The sequence below is a fragment of the Dipodomys spectabilis genome, unplaced genomic scaffold, assembly GCF_019054845.1.
Source record: "Dipodomys spectabilis isolate Male_0828 unplaced genomic scaffold, ASM1905484v1 ptg000286l, whole genome shotgun sequence".
In the NCBI taxonomy this organism is placed as follows: Eukaryota; Metazoa; Chordata; class Mammalia; order Rodentia; family Heteromyidae; genus Dipodomys; species Dipodomys spectabilis.
In genome coordinates this window covers 1292383-1306690 of record NW_024870963.1, presented here as the reverse complement: position 1 = coordinate 1306690, position 14308 = coordinate 1292383, and the positions used below count along the sequence as shown (strand labels likewise).

Below are 14308 nucleotides of genomic sequence, written 5' to 3'. Positions count from 1 at the left end.
TTAATTGAAGTACAAAATATTATGTATATTATACATAATATGTTATAATTAATACGATAATGTACTTTTGTTGGAAAGTAGGAAAAAATATGACATCACAGCAAGGTATTTCATTTTATGTATTTTTTGAGCATCCATAACTCTGAGACAAAACAGATAAAAGATAGGAAGGCATTATTTCAATATTTGACACACTTTTCCAATGTCCTATTTTTATGTGGCAATATTGAAACCTAAGGTACAAAGGCACCCTGGTGATTATCCTCATATATCTGTTTATCTGCATATATCAGTTGAGCACCCAAAATTCTCCAGGAGATTCAGATGGCATAATGAGAAGGGACCAGAGCAATGCAAGCATGGACAAAAATGCTTGTTGATATAGATTTAGAAGTCTGATGAGGTCTTTGGTGGCACCTAAATCACTAATTAGGTCTGATGTGCTCCAGTGGTAGTAGTTTCCTAATTTAGATGCTGGTTATCATTGTACTCTATTTATTTGCTTAAATTCTATGGTCTTATGAGCTATTATTCTGACACAATGGTTTAACTACATTTGTTTTACTGTATTTATTTATTTATTTTGGAGGGGGTTCAGTTGTGGGGCCTGAACTCTGGGCCTCGGTGCTGTCCCTCAGCTCTTCAGCTCAAGGCTAGCGCTCTACCACTTGAGCCACAGAGCCATTTCCGGCTTTTTTCTTTTTGCTTATGTGGTGCTGGGAAATTGAACCCAGGGCCTCATTCATGCAAGGCAAGCGCTCTATCACTGAGCCACCTTCCCAGTCCTTACTGTTCTATTTAAATAGCTTTTCACTTGTGAGACTTACCTTCAATGAAGCACACACACACATACACACAAACACACACACACATACACACACACACGAAAAATAACCTAGAAGTGGAGCTGTGGCTCAAGTAGCAGAGTCCTAGCTTGAACACAAAAGCTCAAGAGCAATGCCCAGGCCATGAGTTCAAGCCACAGATATGGGGTAGCAGCCACTAGTTGAAAGAGAAGGTTAAGGGGCCAGTGCTTGAATGGCTCAAACCTACAATTTTAACTACCTGAGATCTAAGTATTCAGATTTGAAGCCAGCCCAGACAGACAAATCTGAGACATATCTCTAAATAACCATCCTGGGTTCAATTCCCTCAACTGACAAAAACAAAAACAAAACAAAAATTTCTGGGGAAGGTTTAGGAAGATGGCTTTTCTGAAACTACCAAAGAGGTGGAAAATATGGATTCTCTTCTATCCTCTCCTGTTACCCTTCTTTGTTGTTCTTTTTTCTTCTTTCTCTCCTCTGCTCTCTTTCTGTTCCAACAAATTCTACCCAGACACATATTTGGATTTTTAGGTAAGCCGATTCTCTTTACTTTTGAAAACTTCCATTTTCCTCATATTTAAAACCTTGTACCTTTCTAGCTCCACAAGTCCAGACTTCACACATTTACACTGCTCAAGAATAAATAATGACATACATCTTTCTGATGAGGGCAGGGAGTATCTTCAAAACCACAGATCAAAGCATATCACTCTTCTACTTAGAAACCTACCATCATTTCCCATTAAATTCCACATTAAGCTGGACACTGCCTATTATCCTAGCTACTCAGGAGGCTGAGATTTTGGGATCATGGTTTGAAAGGAGATTGGGCAGGAATATCAGTGAGATTTGCCTCAAATTACACACACACATATACACACACACACACACACACATATACACACATACGGTGGAAATGGAGCTATGGCTCCAGTGGAAGACAGCTAGCCTTCAGCACAAAAGCTCAGGGACAGAGAATGTGCCCTGAGTTCACCCCAGGGCTGACACACACTGATATACACACACAGACACACACACAGAAAAACAATTCTTTATCACTTTTCATAAGCCTGACAAGGCATGGTGTCCAAGTCACTGACCTCATCTAATTTATCTTTTTTGCCCTCCTCTTTTTGTTATGTTTCTTTAAGGATGTTTTTTCTACTTCGTGTGTGTGTGTGTGTGTGTGTGTGTGTGTGTGTGTGTGTGTGTGTGTGTGTGTGTTGGCCCTGCAGTTTGAACTCAGGGCCTTGGTGCTGTCCCTGAAACTTTTTGGTCAAGTCTAACACTCTACCACTTGAGCCACAGCTCTGCTTCTGTGGTGAAGATTACTTCTACTTTTTTTGGTGGTTAATTGGAATGATAAATCTGATTGGGCTAGACTATCTTGCCTGGCCTGTCTTCAGATCTCAGCCTACTGAGTAAATAGGGTTACTGGCATCCAGCTAGCTAGCCTCCTTGCTTGTGCTCTCTCTCTGTCTCTCTGTCTCTGTCTATCTCTCTTTTCTAATGTCTGTGTTCTGGCACTGGGGCTAGAACTCAGGGCTTAACAGTCTACCTTGCCCCCTTTCTCCCAAAGCTGGTAATTGACCCATGCCTCCTGTTTTTGATAGTTAAATAAATGGTGTAAGAGCCTCACAAACTTTTCTGGCCTGTCTGACCTTCCATTGTGATCTTTAGATCTTGGCTCCCTGAGTAGCTAGGAAGAGGTATGATATATATATATATATATATATATATATATATATATATATATATATATATATATATATAGAGAGAGAGAGAGAGAGAGAGAGAGAGAGAGAGAGAGAGAGAGAGAGAGCTCAGATTCATACTTAATTTTTTAACTGTTACTATAAAGATAGGGCTTACAGTTACATAAGTCAGGTATAGAGTACATTTCTTTCCTTCTTTCTTTTTTCTTTTTTATTATTTTATACATTTTTTATTGTGAAAATACCATACAGAGGAGCACATTTCTTTTGGAACAATATCACCCCTCCTTCTTCCTGTTAGGCTTATTTAGAGTGAGTCTAGTGTAGCCTTCACTCTTAAGGGCTAGTTTATCTTTACTGCTGAGTCTTGATTCTTCTGAATTCACTCTTAGTCCTTAGGTGTTCAATGAAGTCTGTTCACTTTGGTTGTCTGGAAAACAGATGTTTCAGCCTAGCTTGAGCTCTGGGGATTGTGTTGCTAACTACTCATGTAGTTCCTCTCCCAGCTGTGTGGCATTACCTAGTGCTTGAACAGGGTATTATTCAGATGAAGACACAAGGGCACATTTGTAGGTTCTTGGAACATTTTACTTATATAGCTTCATCCTCTCAAGTTTTCTGACTTTCAATTGGTAGCTGCTTCAGCCTTCCCTGACTCCAGATTTTATTCCTGACTTATATTGCCTGCTAGTGTTCTGTTCTCTTTAGGTTCTCTTCTGTGTGTTGGGGTTTGGAACTTTTCTTTAGGCAGAAAGCCCAGTTTTATGGTAGACTTTGTTTCGCTTTTACTCCTGGATAAAAATCTTGTTCTCTCTTTTGTCCAGGGTCTGAAAATAGTTCTTTCTTCTATTTTGTCTGGTTTTCTAGTTGCTATATAGGAATGCAAGTGTAATATCAGCTTATTTATAGTACAGAAAGCAAAAGTTTTCTCCATAAAAGTGTTTGATATAATATAGTTAAATTACTCAATGTACTAGTTGATATAGTATATTATTTTTTATTGTGAAAATACCGTACAGAGGGGTTACAATTACATGAGCAAGGTAATGAGTACATTTCTTTTTTTTTTTTTTTAATTTTTTTTTTGGTCCGGTCGTGGGCCCTGAACTCTGGGCCTAGACACTGTCCCTCAGCTCTTCAGCTCAAGGCTAGTGCGCTACCACTTGAGCCACAGCGCCACTTCCGGCTTTTTTCTTTTTGCTTATATGGTGCTGAGGAATCGAACCCAGGGTCTCAGGCATGCAAGGCAAGGGCTCTTCCACTGAGCCACCTTCCCAGCCCATGAGTACATTTCCTATTAAGCATTGTTGCCTCCTCCTTTGTTTCCCCTTACCATCCATTCACATCTCCCCACCCACACCCCTCCTTCATCCACCTGTGCAAAAGTTGTAAATTCATTTTTCAACATAACGTCTTGTACATCTCATTGTAGCAATAAGTCCACCTGTATCCCTGTTTAAACAATTTGTTTATTTCCTTCTCCTCCACAAATTATAACAACATCAAATACAGTGAAAACAGGGATTATACCATGGGGGAGGTACATACAAATCATCTTATGAATATGTTGGAATTAACAGCAAGAAAGAAAAACCACTTGAGTCCTTATCTTGGGGTTCATTTCACCTAACATCAACTTATCTGACCATTTCTGTTTGTCTAAGACATATAGTGTTATTGAAAATAAGGGAAACCATGGGACCTATGTTTCTTTGGGCCTGGATTACTTCACTTAATGTAATTTTTTCCAAGTCTTTCCATTTCCTAACAAATGGAGCAATGCCATTCTTTCTGATGGAGGCATAGAATTCCATTGTGCATATATACCACATTTTTTTGTTCCATTCATCTACTGAGGGGCATCTGGGTTGGTTCCATATCTTAGCTATGGTAAATAATGCTGCAATAAACATAGTAGTGCTGGCAGCTTTAGTATAGTCTTGTTTGTGATCATTCAGGTAAATGCCTAAAAGTGGGATTTCTGGGTCATAGGGGAGCTCTATGTGGAGTCTTTTGAGGACCCTCCATACAACTTTCCAAAGTGGTTGAAGAAGTTTACACTCCCACCAACAATGCAGTAGGGTTCCCTTATCTCCACATCCCCACCAGCATCTGTTGTTATTAGAGTTCTTGATTATAGCCATTCTATCTGCAGATTCAATGTGATACCTATCAATTTTCCAAGCTCATTCTTCAAGGAAATAGAAGAGGAAATCCAAAAATTCATATGCAACAGTAAAAGACCACAAATAGCAAAAAATGATCCTTAACAGAAACAACAATGCTGGAGGAATATCAATACCAAATTTCAAACTCTACTACAAAGCCACAGTAATCAAAACAGCTTGGTACTGGCACAAGAACAAATCTGAGGACCAATGGAATAGAACTGAAGTCCCAGAAATGAACCCACAGACCTATAGCCACCTAATCTTCAAGAAGGGAGCTAAAAATTAGAATGGAAGACAGCCTCTTCAGTAAATGGTCCTGGCAAAAATGGTTAATCACCTGTAGAAAACTAAAGCTAGATCCCTATATATTACCCTGCACTAGAATCAACTCCAAATGTATCAAAGACTTTGGAGTCTAAGCAGATACCCTGAAAACATTATAGGAAGGAATGGGAGAAATTCTATGGCTCCTTGGCACAGGCCAAAATTTTCTTAATAAAGACCCAGAAACACAACAAATCTAAGAAAGGTTGGACAAATGGGATGGCATGTAGCTTCAGAGCTTCTGCATGGCAAAGAATATAGCTAGCAAGATCAATAGAAAGCCCACTGATTGGAAGTGGCGCTGTGGCTCAAGTGGTAGAGCACTCCCCTTGAGCTGAAGCACACAGGGACAGCGCCCAAGCCCAGAGTTCAAGCCCCATGACTGACCAAAAATAAAAAAATAAATAAATAAATAAAAGAAAGCCCATGGATTGGGAGAAGATCTTCACTAGCCATACAACCGATAAGGGTCTCATATCAAAAATATACTTGGAACTCAGAAATTAAATCTCCTAATAACAAATCCTCAAAGAAACAACTGCCTGATAAAAAAGTGCGCTAAAGACTTAAAGAGAAACTTCTCTGAAGAGGAAAGAAGGATGGCCAATAGACACATGAAGAAATGCTCAACCTCCCTAGCCATAAAAGAAATGCAAATCAAAACAACATTGAGATACCACCTCACCCCAGTTAGAATGGCAAAAATCAAGAACTCTAATAACAACAGATGCTGGAGGGGATGTGGACAGAAGGGAAACATACTGCATTGTTGGTGGGAGTGTAAACTTGTTCAACCACTTTGGAAAGCAGTATGGAGGTTCCTCAAAAGACTCCACATAGAGCTCCCCTGTGACCCAGCAATCCCATTTTTGGGCATTTACCCAAATGATCACAAACAAGACAACACTAAGGCTACTAGCACAACTAAGTTTATTACAGCATTATTTACCATAGCTAAGTTACGGAACCAACCCAGATGCCCCTCAGTAGATGAATGGATCAAGAAAATGTGGTATATATACACAATGGAATTCTATGCCTCCATCAGAAAGAATCACATTGCTCCATTTGTTAGGAAATGGAAAGACTTGGAAAAAATTATATTAAGTGAAGTAAGCCAGGCCCAAAGAAACATAGGTCCCATAGTTTCCCTTATTTGCAAAATCTAGTATATGTGTAGGACAAGTAGAATAGGTCACAAGCTATGTACATATAACCAGATAAGATGATGTTGAGTGGAATGAACCCCAAGATAAGGACACAAATATTTTTTTTCTTTCTTGCTATTGTTTCTAATATATTTATAACGTGATTTTTTTTGTTTCTTTGTATGTTCCTCCCCCACTGTATAACCTCTGTTTTCACTGCATTTGATGTTGGTGCCCTGCATCTTGTATATACAATTCTCTAATTCAGGGAGGGGAAGAGAAAAAACAAAATGCTGAAATAGGGATACAGGTGGACCCATTACAACAATCATATGTACAAGACACTATGTTGAAAATGAACTTTTACAACTTTGGCAGAGGGGGGTGGTGTAGTTATGGAGGTGGGAGGGAAGGGATGGTAGGGAAAAAACAAAGGAGGATGCAACAATGCTTGATAGGATATGTCCTCATTACCTTGCTTATGTAATTAACCCCTCTGTACAATATTTTTACAATAAAAATCTTACAAAAATAATTATGCTGGAAGAAAATCTGGGTGTCTCCTGAGAACTGGAGGGCCACTGAGAATTGAGAGGCTCCCAATGGACTCTTGTGCTTCCTTCCCATGCGTGACCACCCCCCCTTTTGTTGGTGTTTGTGTGTCTGTCTGTGTGCTTATGTGCCTGTGTATATGTGTGTCAGTGGCAGTATTACGGTTTGAATTCAAGGCCCTGCCCATTGTCACTGGTTGCTCAAGACTGGTACTTTACTATTTGAATCATAGCTCCCCTTCAACTTTTTCCAGTGGTTATTTGGAAGTAAGATCTCATGGGCTTTCCTGCTAGGAACCACCACTCTCAGACCATAGCCTCCCAAGTCACTAGGATTACAGGTGTGAGCCACCAGTGTGCCTGGCCTGTTTGTTTTGTGCTGGTATTTGGGCTTGAATTTAAGAACCAGGGCTTTGAGTTTGTTGAACTTGTTTGCTCAAAACCAGCACTTTGCCCCTTGAGCCACATCTCCACTTCAAGATAAGTGTCTCACAGGTATTCTTGTCCAGGATGGCTCTTTGCACCAGGATGGTCAGACCTCAACCTCATGACTAGCTAGGAATACAGGTATGAGACACTGGCACACACTTTGTATATTTCTTAAATCAAATCATGTCACTCTTACTCCCAACCTTTAAGAGCTTCTTTTTCAGAGTAAAAGCCAAAGTCTCCACCATAACCTAAGTGGCCTCATCTTGGCTAGTGGTTCTCAAACACATCCAGAGGGCTTGTTTGAAGCAGGAACCACTGGGCCCTAGCCCCTGACTCAACAGGCCTGGGTTGGACCTTCTAATGTGTATTTCTAAGTTTCCCGATGACATCACTGCTGTTGGGTGGACACCACACTTGTAACTCATTGTTCTGCACAAGCTGCCCACTGCCTCTCCTACAGCAAGCATCTCCTCCACTACCCACGCTGACTGTGATGCAGCCACACTGGTCTACTGCCTCTAAGACAGGCCAGACACCCTCACACTTTGAGTTCATGACCCTACCTGATTCTGTGGCCTAGATGTCTTGCCTTGATCTCTCCTAAGTAACTTTACCATATGAGGCTTTTCTAAATTCATACTTCACTGCAAATTGCTAACACTCCTCCCTGGCACATCCCTCAATCTATTTTTTCATCATATATTTAAACAGATATGTATGTATATACATTCTCTACCCTCCCCCACTCCCACACACTAAGGCATAGATCTTATAAACAAAGCCTTTCTTTTTCTCTTTGATATGTCCTCAGTGTCTAGAATCTAATAAACTTAATAGATATGGTGGCTCACACCTAGAATCCTAGCTATTCAGGAAACTGAGATCTAGAATCACTGTTTTTCCTTTTATATCCCATTTTGATTGAAAAGTAACCATTAAAGAAACTTTTTAAGAGAACCAAGGGCTTCCTTTTTTCTGGAGGTTTCCTTCAGTCCCTTTTACCTAGTCCATCTCAAATGTGTCCCCCTGGGAGCTTTGGCACCCCAGAAAATCTGCAGGTTCCCCGACCCTGGTTAAATTCAGAAAGAATATAGCACTGCCTTTAGTCATATGGTGGGCAGAGCAGAAGGCACCCACCATGTGGGCCACCCAACACCTCTCATCTACACCAGTGCCACCTCCACACTCCCAGCCACATGAGGAGTATTGTGTGACCATCACTTGCACTGGCTTAGGCATGGGCTTCCATAATCATCAGGACAGATGTCCTGAGAGCTATTTCACCTGCACAAGGTGACATTTCCCAAGGCCAGATACATTGCTGATCTGGGAAATCACTGGCATTGGAGCAAGCCAGTGCTGCTGCAACTGCACTGCAGGATGCATCTCTCTGGAGAGGAAGCTGGGGCCTTTCCTTCCCAAACACAATGGAGATCCTGGAAGAGTCCCTACTTGTCTCTGGATAAGTCCTTAAACAATTCCTGCAGCCCTCATCTGTTAGAAATGAATAGAAAAAGGATACAGAATTGTTCAAGGCATTTTCCTTCTTCACAGAAGGGTGCACTATCATCCTGTCCGCCCTCCCTCCCCCAGAGCGAGGCAGCACACCAAGTGGGGAATTGGCTTGGTTTTCATCCAAATCCAGGAATGATCCCTTCTCCTGTTGCTAAGGAGTCAGGATCACATCTTTAGAAACAATAAGTTACGAGGCTGATACAGTCATAGAAGGAAGACAGAAGGCATTCTAACTGTCAGTGGACTGCCCCTAGTCAGAAGGCAGTGTACTTTGGGAAGCCATTGCTCTAAAACATTCTCATCACCTGCTAATGAAACTGTAACTCCACTGCACCTCATCTTTTTTATTACAATAACAAAACAAGAAAAAGAAAAAGAAAAGGGTGTCTTGTACTTTATTGTCAGGACTGGCTTCAAACCATAATCCTCAGATTTCAGCCTCCTGAGTAGTGCCAGGCTTTTCCATGAGACAATTTTCTCAAATTAACTAAGAAAGAAGCAAAAAGATATAGAGAAAAGTCCAGAACTTGAGCTGAGATTCAGCTGGAAGATTCTGGACAACATCCACACCTTGATTTCAAGCCTATGACCAGCAAATAATAACAACAACAATAGTAATAATAATAATCATAATAATAATGTGAATACAAAGAATTCAAGAGCCCATTAAATAGAGTAAAATTGAGTGAGCCAGGTATTTTTTGGTGCCTGATGTGTAATCCCAGTTAGGAGAATGAAATCTTAGGATGGTGTTTAAAAATCCCACCGGGGCCTGAAATTCCATGAGGCTCTAATCTACAACTAACCAGCAAAAAGCCAGAAGTAGAGCTGTGGCTCAACTGTAAAGCAACACCCTTGAGCAAAAAAGCAAAATAACAGTGACCAGGCCCAGATACATAAATCTAGGACAACTAATAATTAAATACAAACCTATAAATAAAAATCAGAGTGGAAGAAGGACACAGAGAGCCAATTACAGTTGTTCAATTTTATTTCCCTGTCATTTTTCTTCCTCTTCCAGGGAAACACTGCCTCTAAGAACTTGATAGCAGCTAGATTTAGACAATTAAACCTAAATCGCAGAGTTTCTGCAGACCTGGGAAATTTTTCAGGGCCCTGTGCACCTGATGCACTTTAGCCTTTATTTTTCTTCTCGTATTAATTCTAGGAGCCTTTTATTTCCCTTAGGACTCATGCATAATTTTGCCTGCTTTTAGATGGAATTAATAGAAGGATGAACTCATTTCAATGAAGATTTATTATTTCACATAATAAGAACCATGGCACACTCAGGAGTCACATCTTGCCCATAAAAACAAACACATTTTCAATGTGAAAGGCTGGAACAAAATCTACCAAGCAAATGGCCCCCCAAAACAGGCGGGAGTTGCAATCCTAAAATCAGATAAAATAGACTTCAAATTAAAATTTGTGAGAAGAGATAAAGAAGGTCGCTACATATGAATTTAGGGATCTCTCCTTCAGGAGGATATTACAATTCTAAATATCTATTCACCAAACAATGGAGCACCAAAATTTATCCAAGAAACACTACTTTCCCTCAAATCCCACATAGATCCAAAGGCATTAATTGTTGGGGATTTTAATACACCACTTTCCCCACTAGATAGACCAACTCGGCAAAAACTCAACAGAGAAACCGCAGATCTAAACAACTGCTTAGATCAACTAGATTTCACAGACATCTACCAAATATTTCACCCAGCAGCAGCAGAATACACGTTTTTCTCAGCAGCACAAGGAATGTTTTCTAAAATAGACCACATTTTATGCCACAAAGCAAACTTGTCCAAATTCAAAAACATTGAACTTATACCTTGCATTCTCTCAGACCACAAAGGAATCAAATTAGAACTCAACACCAAAAGCCACCAAAGAAAGTCCTGTAACACATGAAGGCTGAACAACACACTGCTGAATCACGAGTGGGTCATTGAAGAGATTAGAAAGGAAATTCAAATGTTCATGATATTCAACAAAAAGGAATACACAAATTAGCAGCTCCTCTAGGACACATCAAAGGCAGTAATCAGAGGCAAATTTATAGCTCTGACTTCCTACATCAACAAATTAAAGAGATCTGAACCAACATTTTAATGACACATCTGAACCTCCTTGAATAAGAGCAGCAAGATAAACCCCAATCCAGTAGACGGGAAGAAATAATTAAAATTAAATCAGAATTAAATGAATTAGAATCCAAAAAAAACTATAGAAAGAATCAACAAAACAAAGAGTAGGTTCTTCGAAAAAATTAACAAAATTGACAGATCCTTAGCAACTCTTATCAGAAAAAGAAGAGAACACACCCAAATAAATAAACTCAGAGATGAGAATGGAAACATCACCACAGAAACAACCAAGATCAGAACATTATAAGGGAATACATCTCAAAACTTTATGCTAATAAGTTTGAGAACTTGGAAGAAATGGACCTTTTCCTAGCAAAAATTGACATGCCAAAACGAAACCAAGATGAGTTAAACCATCTTAACAGGCCCATATCAGGCTAAGAGACCTCCCATCTAAGAAAAGTCCAGGACCAGATGGTTTTACAGCGGAATTCTACAAGGCCTTCAAAGCAGAGCTCACACCAATACTTCTCCAAAATTTTGACGAAATTACCTAAGAGAAAGAATTCACATCTATAGCAAAACATAATGAATGTGTATGGTTGCTTCTCTCATGATGGCACTGAAGTAAATAATCTAATACCCAAATGCCTAGTTCAAGAGGGAATGTATTAATAACTGATTGAATACTTATTCAGAGAAACTCTACACAACAATTTTTAAAAAACCAAGAAAGATCCAGGCACATCAGCTCAAAAATGCAATACAACTACTTGATAGGCAAACATTGAGACATGGTGGTTCAAGGTCACCAAGGGTATGAAAGTTTGAGACTTCATCTCACTCAAATAGTAGCAAGGTTATTGTTTCAGCTTCAGAGAAAGCATGATGTCTGGATGTAGTGGTGTGGACCTGTCATTCCTAGCAGCAGAGGAACAGAGAAAAAGAAGTAAGAGGATTGCATCCCAGGTATAGAGCAATATACACGTTCCCCCAAAGCCTAAGGCCCTGGATTCAATCCCCTGTAGCATGTAACAAGTCCAGGATGACTCTGTGTGATTCCAAGTTATGTACTTCAGTAGTAAAGGGCTGTTGAATTGGAAGGAGTCATGGAAACATTAGAGAATAATAGAAAATTTCAATGAGAAGATAGTAAAGAATTAAGTAGATAGAAACAAGTGTAAAATATCACTGAGCTGTGCTTAAGTTTTGTGTATTTTATTATGTGTGTTGTACCTCTTTCTAAAATGACAGAATCAAAGAAAACTATTGATGTAACTTTCAGAACCCTCACCTGACTATTAAAAGCAGTTCCATCATTAGGGAGAGCCCACTGCAGTGTGTGTAGGCCTTGGATCCAAACAACATTGCTCATTGATGTTGTAAATACATACGCATTTAAAAATAAAAATAGAATTTGTTTTTCATAGGGAAGGAGTAAAGACTACTGACAGTCACAGATGGGATTGACAATGATTCACTGGTGTTTCAGTGAGATTCCCTTGGAAGGATGCTGAGAGAGGCCTGATTCAAGTGGGGCTGGAGAACTGCACTTGAGGAAGTAAAGGGTAGGGCTATAGATGATCCTTTGCATTACTTGGTCATGATTTAGAGATGGTGTCCATGTTGGCCTCTATAAGACATTATATAATAGCATAAGACTTCCTTAGGATCATGTAGGCCCAGTATTGTAAGGGAAGTGTATGTACTTGTACATTTTCTTACAAATGAGCCTTACAAACCCTGACCCTCCACACACCAGTTGTCACCTTCTGAGAAGAAAGTATGTGTCCATTGTGAAGAGCAGACTGACTATGACCATGGACAGAGAGCAATCTAGGACTTGGATGGAATAAATTATAACATTTTTGGGTGCTAAATAAATACCCCTTTTAGGAGGAAAGCAGCAGAGATAGCTCTGTCTGTGTTTCAGAGTCCTGCTGCAGGGTTTTGGTGCAGCCAGCAGATGCCTGGGGAGCACTGTGCATACACAGCACATAGGTAAGTGGCTGAGTCTTCAGGGTTAGCAGTGGTGATATGCAAAACACTTCCCTTTTTTGATAATGTAGCTCTTAGTCTGTCTTTCTGCTTTGCATCCCCAGCTGAATACAGGATGAAGAGGAATGTGGGGCCTCTCCCAGCATCTTGCCTGTACCACAGGAGTCCTCCAAAATTGCTGGTGGTGTAGCTGCAGTTGAGGCTGCCACTGCCTCCCTCCTGGAGGCTCAGGCTCTCAGGACTCTGCTCCACCTCATCTTTCCCATGCAGCCCTGTTCAGGAGAACATCAGAAGGGACAGAATGTATTTAGTTCAGCATTTTGAAGTATTTCAAGAGATCTGGGAGGGGTTGGGACTAAATATCTCCCTCTCCTCCTCTTGTTGGATGAACCCTCCCTGGGGTTCTTATCTCTAAACCTCTCACTTACAGCCAAATTGAAGCAAGACCAGGAATATGCACTGTAACACGTTCTCCATCGTGATCTCTCAGTCCTTGAGACAAATTGTAATGATTCCAGATCTTCTCAAGGTTGCTATTTTCACTGCCTTCTTAGGTCTTAAGACCTAAGGATAGACAGCTCAATAGACAGCTCAGCCAATCAAATGCACCTCCTCTAGTAAGTCATGCTGTTGAAACCCAATGCATTTGAGGAAGAAGGAAAATGGAACTACTGACCCCTGGTGGCCTCAGAGTGAACCTCACAGTGTTCATTTCATCACTGAGAAACAGGGTGAGGGTGTAGGGTGTGGGGGGGTCGGGGGTGGAAGGGGAATCTTCATTATTGGTGGGCATAGAGCATAAGAGGTGTAAAATAGCAATGGGAAAAATATTGTCATATTTGTACTTTTAATCCTCGCACTGACATTTGAGTGGGCTTTAAAGCTGCCACCACAGGTTATTAAAGAGTTCATCACTAATGGTAGGAAACTTTGAAATATTGAGTTAAGAGGTCAAAATAGTTTTAGGAATGTGTAGAAACTTTCTGATGTAATCTAGAGTCTAGAGGCTTTGGGAACATTAGTTAGGAAATCGATTTTTTTTTATCTATTGTTTTTCCTCCCATGGCTACAGCAACTGTACCATGATGATCTAAACCTGGGAACACACATTTGACAGACCTTAGGAGAGATGAACATAGGAGCTCTTCATTTCTGGATCATAGTGAGAGTCACTGTGTGGTTGTGTGCAGGGGTGGTATCATACATGCATTTTGTATATTACACTATATAAATACACAGAAAAAGCAAGTCTCTCTTCTCATATACCTTCTGAACCACAGTTCTCACCCTAGAAACACTTGTTCTCATTAAACACACACACACACACACACACACACCAATCAAATTTTAATATATGCATTCCATTCTGTGCCTTGCTGTTTATCCACACAGAATGGTCACAGAGTTTCACATTAACTGGACTATTTGTAGGTAATCTGCTTTAGATTTAGCATTATTTCAGAAATATAAAACTATGACAGAAGACATGTGCATTTCTCATGGAACAAATCTGCCAATGTCCTTTCCCCCACAC

At 40.2% G+C, this 14308-nt stretch overlaps 1 gene segment (V, D, J or C); it reads right to left on the bottom strand.

Annotated features, from left to right (window-relative positions):
• Positions 1 to 12705: 12705 nt before the first annotated feature.
• On the bottom strand, positions 12706 to 13295 carry LOC122126625. The segment is given in 2 exon segments: positions 12706 to 13046; positions 13203 to 13295. Coding segments are annotated over 2 exon segments (390 nt in total).
• Between the last annotated feature and the right edge of the window lie 1013 nt (positions 13296 to 14308).